At 40.6% G+C, this 23,654-nt stretch overlaps 1 protein-coding gene across 5 annotated transcripts; it reads right to left on the minus strand.

Annotated features, from left to right (window-relative positions):
- Positions 1-662: 662 nt before the first annotated feature.
- Positions 663-23,414, minus strand: pcbp2 (poly(rC) binding protein 2). 5 transcript variants are annotated; one of them, XM_014145562.3, is made up of 13 exons: positions 23,227-23,414; positions 22,017-22,134; positions 14,287-14,310; positions 14,159-14,191; positions 13,789-13,905; positions 13,416-13,547; positions 13,137-13,265; positions 12,896-12,970; positions 10,598-10,639; positions 2,004-2,076; positions 1,838-1,893; positions 1,454-1,623; positions 663-1,325 (listed from the first exon to the last, which is right to left on the minus strand). In XM_014145562.3, exons 2-13 carry the CDS (start codon positions 22,083-22,085, stop codon positions 1,289-1,291), a joined length of 957 nt encoding a protein of 318 aa, XP_014001037.1. In that variant the 5' UTR covers positions 22,086-22,134; positions 23,227-23,414; the 3' UTR covers positions 663-1,288. The 5 variants fall into 5 exon arrangements, with proteins under 5 accessions (XP_014001037.1, XP_045551910.1, XP_014001036.1 ...); XM_045695954.2 differs by having other exon boundaries at positions 10,580-10,639; XM_014145561.3 differs by having other exon boundaries at positions 13,134-13,265.
- Between the last annotated feature and the right edge of the window lie 240 nt (positions 23,415-23,654).

Below are 23,654 nucleotides of genomic sequence, written 5' to 3' on the forward strand. Positions count from 1 at the left end.
TGACAAAAGTAAAATACAGTTGAAAAAGAAAACCAAACTGAAATGTGCAGTATAACTGCTTTCTTCCATTCTCATTCAGTGGGCTCAGGCAGTTGTTTTAATCCCATTTGATTTCTACATTAGTAGTAGGAAAGTTCCTCATTTTTACCCCAGGAAAAATGACAGCGTACATCCAGGGGTAGTTTTAGCATTTCACATCTTTTTATTTATGTATTGAAGTTCTTCAACAATTCAGTTGCACCCAAATCTACAATAGTTTGAAAACGTGCACAAAAACGTGAGTTTCTTCATCCTGCAAAGAATAATACAAAATAAAATCTGATCCAGGCAAAGGAGATAGCAGGAAACTAGTGTTAATTTTAGAATCTTCCTTCTAGTTATTTTTAAATGAATACCTCAAGTCGTATCATATAAAGACACACAATAATTGTTTTGTTTTGCCCCTTGCAGCACCCTCCCACCCCTGCAGTTAAAAAAAATATTTTCTATATTCAAAACAAATATTCCAACATTATCAATGTTTATCTTCTTAATAATTTCAGAGAAAAGAAATTCATCCCTCTGGCCCGATGTCTCTGGGTTACCATGCCCCACCCACCCTATCAGAATCCAGTACACAATAACAACACTCAAATGTCCTGAATAAGGAAAAAATTAAAACGGATGAAAACAGGAATGACAAAATAATTATACAGCAAATAAAAGAGGTGACAGAATTCGGTTAAAAACACTCCTCATAGTCTCACTTCAGAGACGTTTCAATTAATTCCTGATCTTGTCTTTCGTTACATCTTAAGAGTACATCATTTACACCCCACGTATACCCATTACCCACAATGCCTCATTTAGGAAGTTCAGCTTTAAAGAATGGTAAATCTCAGTGAATTCTAACAGGAGGACTGGTGTGTATTAAATAAACAATAAATACAAATCATCAAATACAGGGAAGGAACAGTCCACAACAGCTTGCTATTATTGGGTCTTTTTTTTCTTTTTACATTTTCTAAGAAAAATCTGACATAAAAAAACATATTCCTTTTCAGATTTTTCCAAAATGTTTCTTCCCCGGCTATTAAGGTCAAAACATAAATACACACAAAAAAAATATCTTTAAAAAACTATATGCAAAGGGATTTTAACATAATAAATAAATAAAATACCTTGATGTAATTACAGCTGAGTAGGTAGGTGTTTAACCAAAGGATTGGTTTTTGCATTAACTTTAGTGAGGGACCTCTCGGTAAAAAGTAGGGGGGGTTACGTCAGGTGCTGATGAAGATCCTCCAGGTTAGTTGGCTGCCAGTCCAGTAGCTTCAGATGACAGCCTACAGCAACATAAAAAAAACAAGAGGAGATTCAAAAACTAGCCTTAAATGCAAGCCGCTTTGATTTCCTAGTCGTATTAGTCCTCTTATTCTGAACCAAGACCATATTCCAGCGTGTTGACCCTCACCTGGCGTTGATCAGGTACTCAGCCAGGCTGATGCTGGCAGGGGAGCCGGTGATGGTCACCTGCCTGTCAGAAGAGCCCTCCACTGGGTTGGCGATCTTGATCTGAGCCCCGGACATCTGGCGGATCTCATTGATCTTAGCCCCCTGACGGCCAATGATGCAGCCAATCAACTGAGGCCAAGGAAGGCAAGAGAGAAAGTTTCAGAATACAAGACATTTCAACCACTCTTCTCAGGAGTGTAATGGATTTGAAACTAAAAACACAGATAAGACAAGTATGCTACAACTAACACTAAACAAATTCCTGAATGATTTACATTAATCTTGGGCTGAAGTATTGAGAACAAGTAAGGAAGAGAATTCCAGAGTGGACGGGGACACTTACATCGTTTGGAATGGTCAACTCATGGGAACCAGTTTGTGCAGAAGCATCCATCCCAGCTAAAGAGAGAAAACACAAGTCAGAGCCTACAAAGAAAAAATGTTGCACACAATGCAACATAGAAATAAATAAAATGCTTCCCATCTCTATTCTTCCTCTGTTGACCTACCCTGGAAACCCTGGTTGTTGGGAGCGATGGGGAAAGGACTCTGCTGCATGGCGAGCTGGTGGAGTTTAGTAAGCTGTGGAGAGAGAGATGGATACATGGAGAGGGAGAGATGGAGAGGAAGAGAGAGGAGGGTTGATGAAAGGAGAAAGACAGGAACTATAAGCCAGGAGATACACATGGTTATGTTCTGCATTAACACACATATACACTACATGGCCAAAAGTATGTGGACACCTGCTCGTCAAACATCTCATTCCAAAATCATGGGCATTAATATAGTTGGTACCCCCTTTGCTGCTATAACAGCTTCCACTCTTCTGGGAAGGCTTTCCACTAGATAAGTGGTTCCCTAACTTTTTATAGTCCCGTACCCCTTCAAAACATTCAACCTCCAGCTGCATACCCTCTCTAGCACCAGGGTCAGCACTCTCAAATGTTTTTTTGCCATCATTGTAAGCCTGCCCCCCCCCCACACACACACACACCAATACATTTATTAAACATAAGAATGAGTGTGAGTTTGTCACTTCCCACAATCCGGGTTGTGACAAAGACCTCTTATAGGACCAGGCCACAAATAATAATAATAATCAATAATTTTGCTCTTTATTTAGCCATCTTACATATAAAACCTTATTTGTTCATCAAAAATTGTGAATAACTCATTGGTTAATGAGAAGGGTGTGCTTGAAAGGATGCACATAACAGTCTGTGCCTGTATTTAGTTTTTATGCTAGTGAGGGCCGAGAATCCACTCTCACATAGGTACGTGGTTGCAAAGGGCATCCGTGTCTTAACCTGTTGGGGATAGGGGGCAGTATTTGCATGGCCGGATAAAAAAAACGTACCCGATTTAATCTGGTTACTACTCCTGCCCAGTAACTAGAATATGCATATAATTGTTTGATTTGGATAGAAAACACCCTAAAGTTTCTAAAACTGTTTGAATGGTGTCTGTGAGTATAACAGAACTCATTTGGCAGGCCAAAACCTGAGAAGATTCCAAACAGGAAGCGCCCTCTCTGACCATTTCTTGGCCTTCTTTGCCATCTCTATCCAAAACAAATGATCTCTGCTGTAACGTGACATTTTCTAACGCTCCCATAGGCTCTTAGAAGGCGCCAGAACGTTGAATGATGACTTTGCAGGCCATGGCTGAAAAACAGTAGCGCATTTGGTAAGTGGTCGATCTGAGAACAAATGAGACGGGCGCACGCGTGTACGAGACGACTCCATGTTTACATTTTCAGTCTTTGAACGAAAACGACGACTCCCGGTCGGAATATTATCGCTTTTTTACGAGAAAAATCACATAAAAATTGATTTTAAACAGCGTTTGACATGCTTCGAAGTACGGTAATGGAATATTTTGAAATTTGTCACGAAATGCGCCGGGTGCGTTACCCTTCTTTACCCTTCGGATAGGGTCTTAAACGCACGAACAAAACGGCGCTATTTGGATATAACTATGGATTATTTGGAACCAAACCAATATTTGTTATTGAAGTAGAAGTCCTGGGAGTGCATTCTGACGAAGAACAGCAAAGGTAATCCAATTTTTCTTATAGTAAATCTGAGTTTGGTGAGTACCAAACTTGGTGGGTGTCAAAATAGCTAGCCTGTGATGGCCGGGCTATCTACTCAGAATATTGCAAAATGTGCTTTCACCGAAAAGCTATTTTAAAATCGGACACCGCGATTGCATAAAGGAGTTCTGTATCTATAATTCTTAAAATAATTATGTTTTTTGTGAACGTTTATCGTGAGTAATTTAGTAAATTCACCGGAAGTGTTCGGTGGGAATGCTAGTCACATGCTAATGTAAAAAGCTGGTTTTTGATATAAATATGAACTTGATTGAACAAAACATGCATGTATTGTATAACATAATGTCCTAGGAGTGTCATCTGATGAAGATCATCAAAGGTTAGTGCTGCATTTAGCTGTGGTTTTTGTGACATTATATGCTAGCTTGAAAAATGGGTGTCTGATTATTTCTGGCTGGGTACTCTGCTGACATAATCTAATGTTTTGCTTTCGTTGTAAAGCCTTTTTGAAATCCGACACTGTGGTTAGATTAACGAGAGTCTTGTCTTTAAAATGGTGTAAAATAGTAATATGTTTGAGAAATTGAAGTAATAGCATTTCTAAGGTATTTGAATATCGCGCCACGGGATTCCACTGGCTGTTGACTAGGGTGGGACGCAAACGTCCCACCTAGCCCAGAGAGGTTAACAGCGTGATTTCCCAAGGCAAGAAACTCAGAGCAGCCCTATCCAGAAATCTGGCTGTGGCTTCAGAACCGCTTGTTGCAATTTCGATGAGGCCCTCTTGTTCAGATATTGGTAAGTGGACTGGAGGCAGGGCATGAAAGTGATAACGAATCCAGTTGTTTGTGTCGTCCGTTCCGGGAAAGTACCTGTGTATTTGCGCACCCAGCTCACTCCGGTGCGTCACTATATCACATTTGACATTGTCCGTAAGCTTGAGTTCATTTGCACACAAAAAAAAAAATCATACAATGATGGAAAGACCTGTGTGTTGTCCTTGTTAATGCAGACAGAAAAGAGCTTCTTAATCAGCCTGAATTTTGTCCCGCATATTGAAAATAGTTGTGAGAGTCCCTATAATCCTAGATTCAGATCATTCAGGCGAGAAAAAACATCACACAGATAGGCCAGTCGTGTGAGAAACTCGTCATCATGCAAGCGGTCAGACAAGTGAAAATTGTCAGTAAAAGAAAATTAAGCTTGTCTCTCAATTTAAAAAAAGTGTCAATACTTTTCCCCTTGATAACCAGCGCACTTCTGTATGTTGTAAAAGCGTTACATGGTCGCTGCCCATATCATTGCATAGTGCAGAAAATACACAAGAGTTCAGGGGCCTTGCTTTAACAAAGTTAATCATTTTCACTGTAGTGTCCAAAACATCTTCCAAGCTGTCAGGCATTCCCTTGGCAGCAAGAGCCTCTCAGTGGATGCTGCAGAGTATCCAAGTGGCATCGGGAGCAACTGCTTGCATGCACATTACCACTCCACTATGTCTCCCTGTCATGGCTTTTGCGCCATCATTACAGATACCAACACATCTTGACCACCAAAGTCCATTTGATGTCAGAAAGCTGTCCAGTACTTTAAAAATATCCTCTCATGTTGTCCTGGTTACCAGAAGAGGATATCTTCCTTAATTGACCCCCCATAAACGTAACGGACATATACTGTGCCAGGCCCGCCACGTATGTTGACTCATCCAGCTGTAACGCTTGTATGCGAAGCAGAAATTGTTTCAAAACATCTCATGCCATGTCACTGATGCGTCGTGAAACAGTGTTTGATGAAGACACTGTCTGTATAGTTTCTGGCCTTTCCCCCCCAGCATTGTCCCAGCTGTATCAGCAGCAGCAGGAAGAATCAAGTCTTCCACAATAGTATGGGCTTGCCTGTCCTAGCCACTCGGTAGCTCACCATATAAGATGCTTCTAGTCCCTTCTTATTAATGGTATCTGTTGCTTTTCTAAGTCTTACTACTCGAAAGTCATCTTTATTCTTGATCAAAAAACTCCCGTGGCTTATTTTTCAAATTGTCATGTTTCGTTTCTAAATGTCTGCGCGAGAGTGAAGGTTTCCCGCGAGAGAGTAACGGTTAATGTGATTGGATGTTACTTATTTGACTAGGCTACCTGTATTTGACATTGGGTTGTTATTTCGCTGAATGGTTTAATTTTATTTTTAGCAATGAAATGAGGCTACTCGGGCGAAAACAAAACCTCACCCAAATGTGTTAAGATTTCCCTTCACTGGAACTAAGGGGCCTAGCCCAAACGATGAAAAACAGCCCCAGACCATTATTCCTCCACCACCAAACTTTACAGTTGACACTATGCATAGGGGCAGGCAGCGTTCTCCTGGCATCCGCCAAACCCAGATTCGTCCGTTGGATTGCCAGATCATGAAGCGTGATTCCTCACTCAAGAAAATGTGTTTCCACTGCTTCAGAGTCCAATGGCGGAGAGCTTAACAGGTGGCATCCTATGACGGTGCCAGGGTTGAAAGTCACTGAGCTCTTCAGTAAGGCCATACTACTACCAATGTTGGTCTTTGGCGATTGAATGGCCATGTGCTCGATTTTATACACCTGTCAGCAACGGGTATGGCTGAACTAGCAGAATCAACTTATTTGAAGGGGTGTCCATATATTTGTGTGTGTGATAGATAAATATTTATAAATTGGGTGGTTCGAGCCCGGAATGCTGATTGGCTGACAGCCATGGTATATCAGACGCATCCCATGGGTATGACAAAAATACTGCCTTAAATTATGTTGGTAACCAGTTTATAATAGCAATAAGGCACCTCGGGGGTTTGTGGTATATGGCCAATATACCACGGCTAAGGGATATTTCCAGGCACTCCGCCTTGCGCCTAAGAACAGCCCTTAGTTGTGGCATATTGGCCACATACAACAACCCCTCAGGCCTTATTGCTTAAACACACACGTCAAAAGTTTGGAAACACCTACTCATTAAAGGGTTTTCCTTTATTTTTTAACATTTTCTACATTGTAGAATAATAGTGAAGACATCAAAACTATGAAATAACACATGGAATCATGTAATGAAAAAAAAAGTGTTAAATCAAAATATATATTTGAGATTCACACTCTTGGCAATTCTCTCAACCAGTTTCACGAGGAATGCTTTTCAAACCGTTTTGAAGAAGTTCCCACATATGCTGAGCACTAGTTTGCTGCTTTTCCTTCACTCTGCGGTCCAACTCATCCCAAACCATCTCAAAATGGGTTGAGGTCGGCTGATTGTCACTTCTTGGTCAAATAGTCCTCACACAGCCTGGAGGTGTGTTGGGTCAATGTCCTGTTGAAAAACAAATGATAGTCCCAAGCGCAAACCAGATGGGATGGCGTATCGCTGCAGAATGCTGTGGTAGCCATGCTGGTTAAGTGTGGCTTGAATTGTGGCTTGAATTCTAAATAAATCACAGAAAGTGTCACTAGTAAAGCACACCATTACACCTCCATGCAGAGAGCACCTACTCTGCATTTCATAAAGACAGGGCAGGCAGATAATATATATATAAAAAAATGTAATCAAATATGGACTCATCAGACCAAAAGGATAGATTTCCACAGACCTAATGTCCATTGCGCTTGTTTCTTGGCCCAAGCAAGTCTCATCTTCATATTGGTATACTTTAGTAGTGGTTTCTTTGCAGCAATTCAACCATAAAGTCCTGATTCACGCAGTCTCCTCTGAACAGTTGATGTTGAGATGTGTCTGTTACTTGAACTCTGTGAAGCATTTATTTGGGCTGCAATTTCTGAGGCTGGTAACTAATAAACGTATCCTGTGCAGCAGAGGTAATTCTGGGTCTTCCTTTCCTGAGGCGGTCCTCATGAGAGCCAGTTCCATTACAGCACTTGATGGTTTTTGTGACTGCACTTGAAGAAACTTTCAAAGTTCTTGAAAAGTTCCGCATTGACTGACCTTCATGTCTTAAAGTAATGATGGACTGTCATTTCTCTTTGCTTATTTGAGCTGTTCTTGCCATAATATGGATTTGGTCTTTTACCAAATAGGGCTATCTGCTGTATACCACCCCTACCTTGTTACAACACAACTGATTGGCTCAAACGCATTAAGGAAAGAAAGAAATTCCACAAATTAACTTTTAACAAGGCACACCTGTTCATTGAAATGTATTCCATGTGACTACCTCATGAAGCTGGTTGAGCAAATGCCAAGAGTGTGCAAAGCTGACATCGAGGCAAAAGGTGGCTACTTTGAAGAATGTCAAATATAAAACTGATTGGTTTAATACCTTTTTGGTTACTACATGATTCCATGTGTTATTTCATAGTTTTGATGTCTCCACTATTATTCTACAATGTAGAAAATAGTGAAAATAAAGAAAAACCCTTAAACGAGTAGGTGTCCAAACCTTTGACTGATACATACACTATACCAAACATTAGGAACACATTCCTAATATTGCCCTCAGAAAAGCCTCAATTTGCCGGGACATGGCTCTACAAGGTGTCGAAAGCGGTTCACAAGGATGCTGGTCCATGACTCCAATGCTTCCCAATGGCTGGATGTCCTTTGGGTGATTGACCACTCTTGATGCAAAACGGGAAACTGTTGAGCGTAAAAAAACAGCGCTGTACTTCTTGACACAAACTGGTGCGCCTGGCACCTACTACCGTACCCCGTTTTAAAGGCACTTCAATATTGTCTTGCCCATTTACCCTCAATGGCACACATACACAATCTCTGTCTCAACTGTCTCAAGGCTTAAACATCCTTCTTTAACTGGTCTCATTACCTTCATCTACATTGATTGAAGTGGATTTAACAAGTGACATCAATATGGGATCATGGTTTCACCTGGTCAGTCTATGTTATGGAAAGAGCAGGTGTTAATGTTTTGTATAATCAGCGTCGGAAGTTTACATACACTTAGGTTAGAGTCATTAAAACACATTTTTTCAACCACTCCACAAATTTCTTGTAAACAAACTATAGTTTTGGCAAGTCGGTTAGGACATCTACTTTGCGCATGACAAGTAATTTTTCCAACAATTGTTTACAGACAGATTATTTCACTTATAATTCACTGTATCACAATTCCAGTGGGTCAGAAGTTTACATACACTAAGTTGACTGTGCCTTTAAACAGCTTGGAAAATTCCAGCAAATTATGTCATGCTTTAGAAGCTTCTGATAGGCTAATTGACGTTATTTGAGTCAATTGGAGGTGTACCTGTGGATGTATTTCAAGGCCTACCTTCAAACTCAGTGCCTCTTTGCTTGACATCATGGGAAAATCAAAAGAAATCAGCCAAGACCTCGCAAAATAAAATCGGAGACCTCCACAAGTCTGGTTCATTCTTGGGAGCAATTTCCAAACACCTGAAGGTACCACGTTCATCTGTACAAACAATAGTACGCAAGTATAAACACTATGGGACCACGCAGCTGGCATACCGCTCAGGAAGGATACGCGTTCTGTCTCCTGGAGATGAACGTACATTGGTGCGAAAAGTGCAAATCAATCCCAGAACAACAGCAAAGGACCTTGTGAAGATGCTGGAGGAAACAGGTACAAAAGTATCTATATCCACAGTAAAACGAGTCCTATATCGGCATAACCTGAAAGGCTGCTCAGCAAGAAAGAAGCCACTGCTCCAAAACCACCATAAAAAGCCAGACTACGGTTTGCAACTGCACATGGGGACAAAGATCGTACTTTTTGGAGAAATGTCCTCTGGTCTGATGAAACAAAAATAAAACTGTTTGGCCGTAATGACCATTGTTATGTTTGGAGGAAAAAGGGGAGGCTTGCAAGCCGAAGAACACCATCCCAACCGTGAAGCACGGGGGTAGCATCATGTTGTGGGGGTGCTTTGTTGGCAGGAGGGACTGGTGCACTTCACAAAATAGATGGCATCATGAGGAAGAAAATTATGTGGATATATTGAAGCAACATCTCAAGACATCAGTCAGGAAGTTAAAGCTTGGTCGCAAATGGGTCTTCCAAATGAACAATGACCCCAAGCATACTTCCAAAGTTGTGGCAAAATGGCTTAAGGACAAAGTCAAGGTATTGGAATGGCCATCACAAAGCCCTGACCTCAATCCTATAGAACATTTGTGGGCAGAACTGAAAAAGTGTGTGGGAGCAAGGAGGCCTACAAACCTGACCCAGTTACACCAGCTCTGTCAGGAGGAATGGGCCAAAATTCACCCAACTTATTGTGGGAAGCTTGTGGAAGGCTACCTGTGAGGTTTGACCCAAGTTAAACAATTTAAAGGCAATGCTACCAAATACTAATTGAGTGTATGTAAACTTCTGACCCACTGGGAATGTGATGAAAGAAATAAAAGCTGAAATAAATAAATCACTACTATTATTCTGACATTTCACATTCTTAAAACAATGTGGTGATCCTAACTGACCTAAAACGGAATTTGTACTAGGATTAAAATGTCAGGAATTGTGAAAAACGGAGTTTAAATGTATTTGGCTAAGGTGTATGTAAACTTCCAACTTCAAATTCTGTCCAACACCGATAAATTATTTGTGGCTCAGATTTAACACTGAAATATATGGACAAAATACTGGCTATGAAATCATCCTATACTGATATATTTCTTTAGGCAATTATCAACCGATACAAAGGCTGAAATACTGTGCAGCCCTACTTCACAGCAACAGTAAAAAATGTGCAGTCCCAAAGAAATTGTGCACGTCAACACAAAACAATAGATTGATTGACAGTTAAGGCTAGCATCACAAACAAATTTGACAAAGCCCAATTTCAGAATTTCTCCCAAATATAATCAAGGCTGCAAAGATATTAAACGATACACATGGCAATAAACCAAAAATGTAAAAGTACCAGTAGGCCTTAGCGATGCATCACTGCAGTGCATTTACTGATTGAAACTTAAAAATGGAACTAGAGTGGTTGGGGGGAAGAAAGAAGGTACAGCATGTAATAGAGGGTGGGTGCCATGACTACCCAGGAGGGTTGATGTGTAGATATATGGGCTCACTTACAGAATGACCTTCACTTACGTCAGGCTGTGGAATGGCGTGCTGTCCTTGGACAGCGTATGCCTGCAATGAGAGAAAAGCACTTAAGAGGGTGCATGGGCACAAAAAGCACACTCACAGGCTGTAGTATCCTGGAGACCCATGGCTGCATTTAGACAGGCAGCTCAATTATGATCTTTTGGGCACTAATTGGGCTTTTGACCAATCAGATCGGGTCTGACAAAGATCTGATGTGATTGGTCTAAAGACCAATTAGTGGGGCAAAAAATATCAGAATTGGGCTACTGTCTAAATGCAGCCAAGTCCTTGGATGACTGGAATGAGAACGCTATGGGGTAATTCAGACAACACCATACACAACAAGGATATGGACATATAGGTGACGCATATAGCCTAGTGGTTAGAGCGTTGGGCCAGTAACAGAAAGGTTTCTAGATCGAATCCATGAGCTGACGAGGTAAAAGACTGTTGTTCTGCCCCTGAACAAGGCAGTTAACCTGTTAGGGCTAGGGGGCAGCATTTGCACGTCTGGATAAAAAAAATGGACCCGATTTAATCTGGTTACTAATCCTACCCAGTAACTAGAATATGCATATACTTATTATATATGGATAGAAAACACTCTAAAGTTTCTAAAACTGTTTGAATGGTGTCTGTGAGTATAACAGAACTCATTTGGCAGGCAAAACCCTGAGACATTTTCTGACAGGAAGTGGATACCTGATGTGTTGTATTGACTTTAAACCTATCCCATTGAAAAACACAGGGGTTTAGGAATATTTTGGCACTTCCTATTGCTTCCACTAGATGTCACCAGCCTTTACAAAGTGTTTTGAGTCTTCTGGAGGGAGATCTGACCGAACAAGAGCCATGGAACGATGATGTCCCATTAGACACCTGGCGCGCGAGTTCATGTTGGGTACCCTCGTTCCAATACGTTATAAAAGAGTATGCATTCGTCCACCTTGAATATTATTCATGTTCTGGTTAAAAAAGGCCCTAATGATTTATGCTATACAACGTTTGACATGTTTGAACGAACGGAAATATATTTTTTCCCCTCGTTCATGACGAGAAGTCCGGCTGGCTTAGATCATGTGCGAACAAGACGGAGATTTTTGGACATAAATGATGAGCTTTTTTGAACAAAACTACATTCGTTATGGACCTGTGATACCTGGAAGTGACATCTGATGAAGAGAATCAAAGGTAATGGATTATTTACATAGTATTTTCGATTTTAGATCTCCCCAACATGACGTCTAGTCTGTATCGCAACGCGTATTTTTCTGGGCGCAGTGCTCAGATTATTGCAAAGTGTGATTTCCCAGTAAGGTTATTTTTAAATCTGGCAAGTTGATTGCGTTCAAGAGATGTAAATCTATAATTCTTTAAATGACAATATAATATTTTACCAATGTTTTCTAATTTTAATTATTTAATTTGTGACGCTGACTTGACTGCCGGTTATTGGAGGGAAACGATTTCCTCAACATCAATGCCATAGTAAAACGCTGTTTTTGGATATAAATATGAACTTGATAGAACTAAAAATGCATGCATTGTCTAACATAATGTCCTAGGAGTGTCATCTGATGGAGATTGTAAAAGGTTAGTGCATCATTTTAGCTGGTTTTATGGTTTTGGTGACCCTGTCTTTGACTTGACAAAACATTACACACAACTCTTGTAAATGTACTGTCCTAACATACTCTAAATTTATGCTTTCGCCGTAAAACCTTTTTGAAATCGTAAAACGTGGTTAGATTAAGGAGATGTTTATCTTTCAAATGGTGTAAAATAGTTGTATTTTTGAAAAATTTGAATTTTGACATTTATTTGGATTCAAATTTGCCGCTCTTGAAATGCACCTGCTGTTGATGGAGTGCACCACGGGTGGGACGCTTGCGTCCCACCTAGCCCATAGAGGTTAACACACTGTTCCTAGGCCATCATTGTAAATAAGAATTTGTTCTTAACTGACTTGCCTAGTTAAATAAAAAATATGCGCCCTCCAGCTAGTATTCAACCCATCTGACAGCTCAGCTACTCTACAACTACTGGAGGGGATTTCTCTCCCCTAACATAGAAACTCTGGAGGCCATTTGGCAATGGTGCTGACATCTGCACAGTGCAGAATAACACACTACTGAAATGTAGAAACAGACTTAAAAATGCAGTGTTATTCCACTTCCCTTAAACAACTGACAATGCTACCATTTTTTTTTTTAAAGGGACACTTAATTAGAAAACAACTGACACATGACTTACAGACTAATTAATTGATTAATTACAGATGAATGAGGTTGGTTTATTTACCTGACCTCCCGCAAATATGACAGGAGAGCCTGAGGGTTTGGGCCTGTAAGGGATGGTTACACCCTTAGGCGGAGACTGAGGAGAGAAACAAAATCAACCATTAGGAACTGGAAAATGTACATAAGCGGTATTTATTTATTTATATATATATATATTCAAAAAAAATAAAAAAAATCAGGAAGCTAAGCAACATCTCTGATGAAATAGAAAGACAAGACAAAAATGGTTCCCATACTACTACCTCGAGCATGACGACACAGATCTGCTTGACACACTCGATGATGGACTGGGGGGTCCCTGCAATGGTGATGGCACGCTCTGTGGAGTTAGGCAGCATGTCCCCTGCCACCTGTACCTGAGCTCCTGTCGACTGGAGAAAGAGAGACAGGTAGGAGGGAGGGTCAACATTAAGTGTTCAGAGTTCTCTTTAGAATATCTGGTGGCACAGTTCATCTAGAGACCGGGGGTGATCGTTTCTAATTAGCATAATAACATACTTGTGTGGGTGTACTGCACGTACCTCTCTGATCTCTTTGATCTTGCAGCCGCCCTTGCCAATGAGGGAGCCACACTGGCTGGCAGGCACAACGATGCGCAGGGTGACTGGCGGTTTGCTGGTGGCCGTGCTGTTAGTCATCGAGCTGCTGATGTCCTGTAGGGAATCGAACGGAAAAACAAGATACACTGCTGAGGATGGCTTCAGTCCAAAGACTAGGACTTACAGATTTTTTTCAGGATCTTTACTACGCAAAATGTGAATTGCTACACATCTTACTCTAAAATGGTGTACTGTTCATGGGTGCGCAAAAAATATTTCAGTTTCTTAGTAATAGGTTTCCAGCCTGATTGAAATGTTCTATGGCTTATTTGAAATCTGTAGTTAGGAGTCAAACCTCCTCCAGCTTCTCGATAATCATGGAGAAGGCTTTAAAGATGGCGGTGGTGGGGCCTGCCAGGGTGATGATCCTCTCTGGGCAGTTCCCCTCAGAGATGTTGATACGAGCGCCACTCTGCACAAGACAAACAGTCACGTGGACATGACATGTTATTCATGTGTTTGCTTATTAAAATCTTACTCTAAAATATTAAGACAATATATTTAATTGCATTTACACATTCAGCCCTGGCCTGATTTTGGTTGTAAAATTGCAATCTGTCAACCCTCAAGCATGAGTCATCAGAATCAGTAGAAAATGTCTAGAATTGGCCACTTCTCTCAAACTCCTTTCAATACGTCAATCCATGCAATGACGGACAACTCACCTCCTCTCTCATCTTCTTCACAGACTCTCCTTTCTGCACAGAAAGCACAATGTTTAAACAACAGTCACAGCCATGAATGAAAAGTGCAAAGCCAAACACAGTGAGAAACATCAGGAAGGCACACTTACCTTGCCAATAATGCTTCCAACTTCCTGCAGACAAGAAAACCATAACACATTAAAATCAGTAATCCATATATATTCACTTTACAAAAGCTTTACTCAAGATTGAAATAACCCCATTTTGTAGTATTTTCTACTATATGCAAGTCATCCATGTAGTGTGCAAGGTAAGGTTTATGCTAGTCCCGGGTGACCGACTCAAGACAGTGGCTGTAGCAAAAGATTAGGTTTATATTAGTCTCGCGTTGCCATACCTCCAAAATCACGTTGTCGTCATGCCGCCGTTGAAGGTCTACAGAATTTATTTCAAACATTTGATGTTTTTGAAGATTTTGATTGGACGTTACATTTCAAGAAGCTCCCGAGTGGCATATCTCAGTGCTAGAGGCGTCACTAGACCCTGGTTCGATTCCAGGCTGTATCACAACCGGCCATGATTGGGACTCCTATAGGGTGGCGTACAATAGGCCCAGCGTCGTCCGGGTTAGGGTTTGGCCGTCATTGTAAATAAGAATTTGTTCTTAACCGACTTGCGTAGTTAAAGAAAAGGTTAAAAATAGAAATAAAAAACCCTCCCCCCACACGCCCGTAGAAGGGGTGATGTGTGTTATGTGCGTCACCGTTCTCCGCCCGGGTAGTTGTTGCCTACGCTAGTGCTCGTTTTAAAGTTATCAAGGGTGGCCGATTGTCTGCGATTTATATTTATTGAAATTTCAAGTGGATTGTGCTCTGGTGACAGACCTTTTCTGCCATTCGTCCACATGGCGGCTGAACGTATTCAATAAACAAATACATGTAAAATAATAATAATAATAATAATGTTTTACCACGTATTATTAGCTAAGCTAGCTGGCGACAGTAGGCCACTTTGTAGGCTAACTCAACTGAGCTGCTAGCTTGCTAACTTTACACAGTGTTTAGCTAAGTGAATTAAATGTCATCAGCTAGCTAACTGTCTCCAATTGCATTTGTAGATAAAAAGACATAGAAGAGGGTGAAATTACAGCTCCAGCTGTCAGCTGTCAGAAGAGGGTGAAATCACAGCTCCAGCTGTCAGAAGAGGGTGAAATTACAGCTCCAGCTGTCAGAAGAGAGAGATTGTAGGCTACTGGATAGGGCAGGTCATTTTGTGGAGACATTATGAAAAGATTCTCCAGTTCCAGTCCCTAGGGGGGAAACCTTTGAGGACAGAGAGATAAAAGCAACATAATATTCAGGGTTGTCTAATTTGAGTAGAATGAAGCCCGTTTCTTTGTCATGTTTTCGGGTTGGGTGTACAGGGCCCAGCCCAGCAATAACACACCTGACTCAACTTATCAAATCTAGTTATGTGATAATCAATTGTGCTATTGCTGGGATGGAATAGATATCTGCTCACCCAGGATCAGTGGAGCAAACACACGGCCACCGCTGGTATGGAGTTTTTTTTGTTCACCTGAAATGAGGCTTTAGTCATAATCCCAATAAAGAGGGGAAGGGGTTCTGTCTGTAATGCGTCCGTGTTACATTCTCAAATGAAAATGTAAAAAAAATTATATATTTATTAGGGATGCACGATATATCGGAATCAGCCGATATTAGCTAAAAATGCCAACGTCGGTATCGGCCCGATGTCTAGTTTGACGCCGATGTGAAAAACCGATGTCAAAGCTGACATGCATACCTATATAAACGTAGGTAGACGACGTAAAGACGCCACGTAAAATGTAGCGCTACACGTGCAACACAGCATTCCTAACCTAGCCCACAATGTCTGCTATGTGGATCAAGCCGTCAACAAGTCGAGCACACATTTGAAAGAGTAAGAACATTTCAGCGACACAACTCAAAGGCAAAATCCATTAAAACGCCAAGTTAAAGGGATTCATTGCCCTTGACAATCAACCGTTCTCTGTCGTGGGTGACGTTGGCTTTCGCGACTGGTCGAGCACCAGTACACACTAACGTTACCAAGTGCGCTATTGTTCAGATGATGCCCTACCGGAGTTACACAGTAATAGCGTCACTGCTATTAGCTTCACGACATTAACTCACTGCCAACTGTGTAGGGCAAACTTAACATGTGTAAATATTTGTATGAACATAAGATTCAACAACTGAGACATAACCTTAACAAGTTCCACAGACGTGGCTAACAGAAATGGAATAATGTGTCCCTGAACAAAGGGGGGGGGGGGGGGGGGGGGGGTCAAAATCAAAAGTAACAGTCAGGAGGTGCAGTGCACCTCCTCCTCATGGACTGCACCAGATTTGCCAGTTCTTGAGATTTTACCCCCTCTTCCATCAAGGCACCTGCAAGTTACCGGACATTTCTGGGGGGGAATGGCCCTAGCCCTCACCCTCCGATCCAACAGGTCCCAGACGTGCTCAATGGGATTGAGATCCGGGCTCTTTGCTGGCCATGGCAGAACACTGACATTCCTGTCTTGCAGGAAATCACGCACAGAACGAGCAGTATGGCTGGTAGCATTGTCATGCTGGAGGGTCATGTCAGGATGAGCCTGCAGGAAGGGTACCACATGAGGGAGAAGGATGTCTTCCCTGTAACGCACAGCGTTGAGATTGCCTGCAATGACAACAAGCTCAGTCCGATGATGCTGTGACACACCGCCCCAGACCATGACGGACCCTCCACTTCGATCCCGCTCCTGAGTACAGGCCTCGGTCTAACGCTCATTCCTTGGACGATAATTCGTAAAAAACGCGTTTATCTTTGAAAGACAGGGTCCTGAAAGGGGGACGTTTCTTTTTGTGTGTGCTGAGTTTACTATGGAACGCCGTTTGGGTCTTTGCATGCCAAAAATGACACTTCAAATAACAATATTTGACAATAACACTATTTGACGCATTAAATAAGCTTTTAAATTTGACACATCAAATAACAGTTCTATTATAGAATGTTGTTTGTTCTGAATTTGAACGTGCAAGCCAAGCGCCACCACTACTATCAGTAGCACTGTCAAAGCTGTACAAAAAAAGTCTGCAAACAAGCAACCACCGGCCACGAACGATGTGTTTACAATACTGTGTCGGTAATAAAGCATTATTTGTTCGACCGCAACTTCTGGGGTACCTAGCTAGCACCAATACAACCAGCCTGAAAACAATAACCAGTAGAACCGGCAGTCATTTTCACCATTCTTAGCCATGATTTAGGAATCCTTGTGAGTAATTATTAGCTAGGTAGCCACTTGTTGTTCGCCTATTGAAATTGATCTTCAGTTCATGAAAAATAAATAGCTAACCAGCTACTTAACCCTGTTGCCCAAAGCGAAAGTTATAAGCAGCCAGCTAGCTTCATCTGGTTTGTGAGACTCGACCTGACCGGGTTATGTGTTGTGAAGCTAGCCACAATAAGGATTAGGCACAATAGTGGAATTTGCGGTTGGCCTTCAAAATAAAAGTACCTCTTTGAAAGTGATACAGAAGGTTACAAATTGGTGGAATTATGCCATATTTAGACGAGATAATGTTAAACAAGGTTGGAATGTGAAGCAATGAAATGGGGTATCAGTCTACTCGGTGACACCCACAGAACACAACTGTGAAGAGTTAACGCAAATATTAGTGTTGTAGCTCTTATCGCGGGACTGTGACTGTGTGAAATCACCTCCCCAGTCAGCCTATTGTGTGTATTGACATTCATATTGCACTGTACAGCTTTACCTAAGGATTGGGGATCAATGATATGGGGTAACAGTCTTCTCAATACCCAATATATCCTCCCCACCCCCCCAGTATTGTTTTTCCTCAGAATTAGTGTTCAAAACACTTAGGTTGAAAATAAATGTGGCTCAAGTCACAGCTGTTTCAGAGTCCCGCAATAAGAGCTACGATGCCAATGTTCTCTGGGTGTAAGGCTGTACAGTGAAATAAGTATGGCCCCAACACAATTCAAAAGTATAATACATCCAGTATGATTTCAACAAATGATTGTCTTTTGTTGATTTTATATAACATTCCAACCTCGTTTAGCATGATCTATTCAATTATGGCATAATTCTACTATTTGTATTCATTTGCATCACTGTCAATGGCATACTTTTATTTTGAAGGCTAAATGCAAAGTCCACTATTGTGGCTAATCCTTATTGTGGCTAGTTTCCGACCACCATGAATCAAATAACAACTGTTTTATAAATTAGGGTTATTTTAGATGACACCTAGCTATATAATTAGCTAGCTAACGATAGCTACTGAAACAGATCTTCCCCAAAAACATGTCGTTTTGCCATGTTTTTGGGGAAGAACATTGTTTGCATCCATGAGCTAGATAGACTTAATTATACAAAAAAAAGCTATGATTTGATAGAGCAGTCTGACTGAGCAGTGGTAGGCAGCAGCAGGCTCGTAAGCATTCATCCAAACAGCACTTTCCTGCATTTGCCAGCAGCTCTTCGCTGTGCTTCAAGCATTGCGCTGTTTATGACTTCAAGCCTGTCAACTCCTGAGATTAGGCTGGCAATACTAAAGTACCTATTAGAACTAGAGGTCGACCGATTATGATTTTTCAACGCCGATACCGATTATTGGAGGGCCAAAAAAGCAGATGCCGATTAATCCGCCGATTTTTTAAATTTTTTATTTGTAATAATGACAATTACAACAATACTGAATGAACACTTATTTTAACAATATAATACATCAATAAAATCAATTTAGCCTCAAATAAATAATGAAACATGTTCAATTTCATTTAAATAATGCAAAAACAAAGTGTTGGAGAAGAAAGTAAAAGTGCAATAAGTGCCATGTAAGAAAGCTAACGTTTAAGTGCCTTGCTCAGAACATGAGAACATATGAAAGCTGGTGGTTCCTTTTAACATGAGTCTTCAATATTCCCAGGTAAGAAGTTTTAGGTTGTAGTTATTATAGGAATTATAGGACTATTTCTCTCTATACGATTTGTATTTCATATACCTTTGACTATTGGATGTTCTTATAGGCACTTTAGTATTGCCAGTGTAACAGTATAGCTTCCGTCCCTCTCCTCACTCCTACCTGGGCTCGAACCAGGAACACATCGACAACAGCCACCCTCGAAGCAGCGTTACCCATGCAGAGCAAGTGACGTTTGAAACGCTATTAGCACGCACCCCGCTAACTAGCTAGCCATTTCACATGGGTTACACCAGTGTAATCTCAGGAGTCATAAACAGCGCAATGCTTCAAGCATTGCGAAGAGCTGCTGGCAAAACGCACAAAAGTGCTGTTTGAATGAATGCTTACGAGCCTGCTGGTGCCTACCATCGCTCAGTCAGACTGCTCTATGAAATCATAGACTTAATTATAACACAACACACAGAAATATGAGCCTTAGGTCATTAATATGGTCGAATCCGGAAACTATCACGTTTATTCTTTCAGTGAAATACGGAACCGTTCCGTATTTTATCTAACGGGTGGCATCCATAAGTCTAAATATTCCTGTTACATTGCACAACCTTCAATGTTATGTCATAATTAAGTAAAATTCTGGCAAATTAGTTCGCAACGAGCCAGGCGGCCCAAACTGTTGCATATACCCTGACTCTGCGTGCAATGAAGTGACACAATTTCACCTGGTTAATATTGCCTGCTAACCTGGATTTATTTTAGCTAAATATGCAGGTTTAAAAATATATACTTCTGTGTATTGATTTTAAGAAAGGCATTGATGTTTATGGTTAGGTACATTCGTGCAACGATTGTGCTTTTTTCGCAAATGCGCTTTTGTTAAATCATCCCCCGTTTGACGAAGTCGGCTGTCTTTGTTAGGAAGAAATAGTCTTCACAGTTCACAACGAGCCAGGCTGCCCAAACTGCTGCATATACCCTGACTCTGTTGCTAGAGAAGTGACACATTTTCCCTAGTTAAAAGAAATTCATGTTAGCAGGCAATATTAACTAAATATGCAGGTTTAAAAATATATACTTGTGTATTGATTTTAAGAAAGGCATTGATGTTTATGGTTGGAGCAACGTGTACCTAAGCGATTATATGCAACGCAGGACAGGCTAGATAAACTAGTAATATCATCAACCATGTGTAGTTAACTAGTGATTATGATTGATTGATTGCTTTTTATACGATAAATTTAATGCTAGCTAGCAACTTACCTTGGCTTCTTACTGCATTCGCGTAACAGGCAGGCTCCTCGTGAAGTGCAATGTAAAGCAGGTGGTTAGAGCATTAGACTAGTTAACCGTAAGGTTGCCAGATTGAATCCCTGAGCTGACAAGTTAAAAATCTGTCGTTCTGCCCCTGAACAAGGCAGTTAACCCACCGTTCCTAGGCCGTCATTGAAAATAAGAATGTGTTCTTAACTGACTTGCCTAGTTAAATAAAGGTGTAAAAAAATAATAACAAAAAATAAATAAAAAAATCGGCCAAATGGGTGTCCAAAAATACCGACTTCGATTGTTATGAAAACTTGAAATTGGCCCTAATTAATCGGTCGACCTATATTTAGAACATCCAATAGTCAAAGGTATATGAAATACAACTGGTATAGAGAGCATCGTCCTATAATAACTACAACCTAAAACTTCTTACCTGGGAATATTGAAGACTCATGTTAAAAGGAACCACCAGCTTTCATATGTTCTAAGCAAGGAACTTAAACGTTAGCTTTTTTACATGGCACATATTGCGCTTTTACTTTCTTCTCCAACACTTTGTTTTTGCATTATTTAAACCAAATTGAACATGTTTCATTATTTATTTGAGACTAAATTGATTTTATTGATGTATTATATTAAGTTAAAATAAGTGTTCATTCAGTATATATATATATACACACACACACATTTAAAAAAAAGCTAAATATCTATATAATATTAGTTTTTTCTTATAGTATTTATTTTATTAATTATTATTATTTTTTATATATAATCGGTATCGGATTTTTTTGGGGTCCTCCAATAATCGATATCGGAGTTGAAAAATCATAATCAGTCGACCTCTAACATCAACGATACCGACTTCAGACGAGTCCTCTGACACTCGTAGGGGTCATAGAGCTAAACGGAGAACACCATCGTGATTGCAGTTGTTCCCATAGATGGAGCAACCATGTACAGTCTATGTATCACTGACCCTGGATAAGGTTTCGACTCTACTAACACAACTAACCTTTTAGGTCAATAATATGCCGTTTTTATGAAAATGTAGTTGGCTTCATAATCTTAAGAGGAATTTAACTAGCTAGTTTACAAGGTTAACTGACTTTTCTCAAAACTAACCCCATTGTGGCCAGCTACTTCTTGTCCCTCATGCTAGCCTTTACAGCCATATATCACTTCAGAAAAGTCCATAGTAAATATACTGATATGGCCATTGTAGACCATTTCTCTGCTCTGGTTGCAGCTTTAGCTCATCTCGAAATAACAGAAATGCTGTGAAAACAAGCGTGCTGCAAATGTTCAAAAATGTTTTGTGACCAGTGCTTGTTTTGTTTATATTTTTAGTCCTCACGTACTGTTGCTCCTACGGTACTAATCTGGTGCGCACCTTTGGAGCTCCGCCCAAGAATGGCATTTCATTAGTTTGACGTGTTGCGAGGAGTCTGATACACCGGGTTCCGGCCCGTCTAGCCGATTTTTGCAATGGAACTTCCACAAGCTTCCCGTTTTAGGGAAGCCTGGTTCATGACGATGCTGTTTATGCTGACTACACAGTAATTAATGAGGTGTGTGAATGGAACAACCAGTGTAATGGTCATAACTCTTATCATCCATCTCCTGTGCACACTCACCTTTCCATGCATAAGGAGTCTAATGGTTAGGGTGACATTGAGCCCTCCTTCAATCACACCGGTGTCCATAGTTGTTGTAGTGTCTGAAGTCTATATTTGCCAAGAAGTAGTATTTGGTCTTCAAGACAAGAGGGAGCAGAGAGAAAAAAAACATTAGTGTTAAGTTACAGATGGCAAACAATTGATTTAAAAAATCTATTCAAGCAAGAAACCAACCAGTACTACTGACTCACATTTTTACAAGTAGTAATTTACCATTTAACAGATTCCAGAGCAACTTGCAGTTAGTCCATTCATCTTACAATAGCTAGGTGAGACAACCACATTTCAGTCATAATAAGTACATTTTACAAGATTTAGCTAATTTTCTTATATTGGTTCTGCTAAAAACAGTGAAACTAGCTACTGAGAGTGCTGACCAGGGCATCGTTTCCTTAATAAAATCATCCTAAGACTAAGTTCATCGAATAAGTGAATCCCATTGCTGAACTTGATTCATTAAACCCAAGGTTCACTAACTCTGCTCATATTGCAGTGTATTGATTCAGATATAGTGGAGCTAATGATTATGCAGCGAGGAAACCAGACGTAGTTACTAGTTAGCTACATTTATTTACACCATGAAAATACATAACACCGATTTAACAAAGCTAACGTTTGCTTACTAGTTAGCTAGTACTAGTCTGTAACTGCTAGACAGCGTAACGCTAACAAATTACTTAAGCATAGCAAAAAAAAATTGTACGTTCATTATTTTTGGATAACCAGATTGCTCGTTATAGCGGAAATACATTGTCAAAAAAAAAGCCAACTGACGTTATTTAGTTCCAGTTGCCTGTATGTAATATGATAATTAGTTAGCTAACGTTAGCTTGCCTGCTAGCAGCATTGCTAGCTAGTAACATTGGCTAGTTGCCTAAAGTTTGAAAACCTAAAGTTGATGAACCAATGAATGGAAAACGGTCCCTACTCAGTCTTGGTAGAATATGGATAGCTTCATCAATATTACTGCTCAATAGCTAGCTAGAAACGGATAGTAGCAGCTAACGTAGCTAATCAAATCAGAATGAGCGCAATGCTAGCAAGCTAGCCTAGCATGTGACGATAATCCGCTATTCTGAATGCTGCGGCCTAGGTCCTGAATCATTCAGGCGCAGTTAGCTCTGTCCTTCACACTCCAAAGAAAATTCAGTAGTTAGGGCAGCGTTACCTGAACAGTCCCGTGAGGTGTGTTTAGGGGGAGGGTAGGGTAGAAGGGGAGAGGTTCGGGAGGGAATTTTAAAAGGATTCGGGGAAGAGGGAAGAGACGCTGCTGCTTGATCGGGCTCCACTCTCCTGCTTAGCACAAAAGACAACAAAATGAAAATCGTTCAACTTTTACCTTTAACCCGATCCTCCCCCACGATTTAACCCCACCTACTAAAACCTTGGCCCTCGTCATAATATTTCTCAGTTGGCAAACACACTGAGGTAAAGGGCACAGTCCCACACATTGGTGCTGATAAATAGATAGGTTTTTACAAGCCATTTTTGAAAATATAAAATATAGATTTTGGCTGTGCTGAGTGACTATATGACGGCCATATGAACAACAAGAAACACATTTAGCTAACAAATATATTTTTTACTTTTCTTGCA

Source organism: Salmo salar, chromosome 15 (genome assembly GCF_965601325.2).
Source record: "Salmo salar chromosome 15, fSalSal1, whole genome shotgun sequence".
Lineage (NCBI taxonomy): Eukaryota > Metazoa > Chordata > Actinopteri > Salmoniformes > Salmonidae > Salmo > Salmo salar.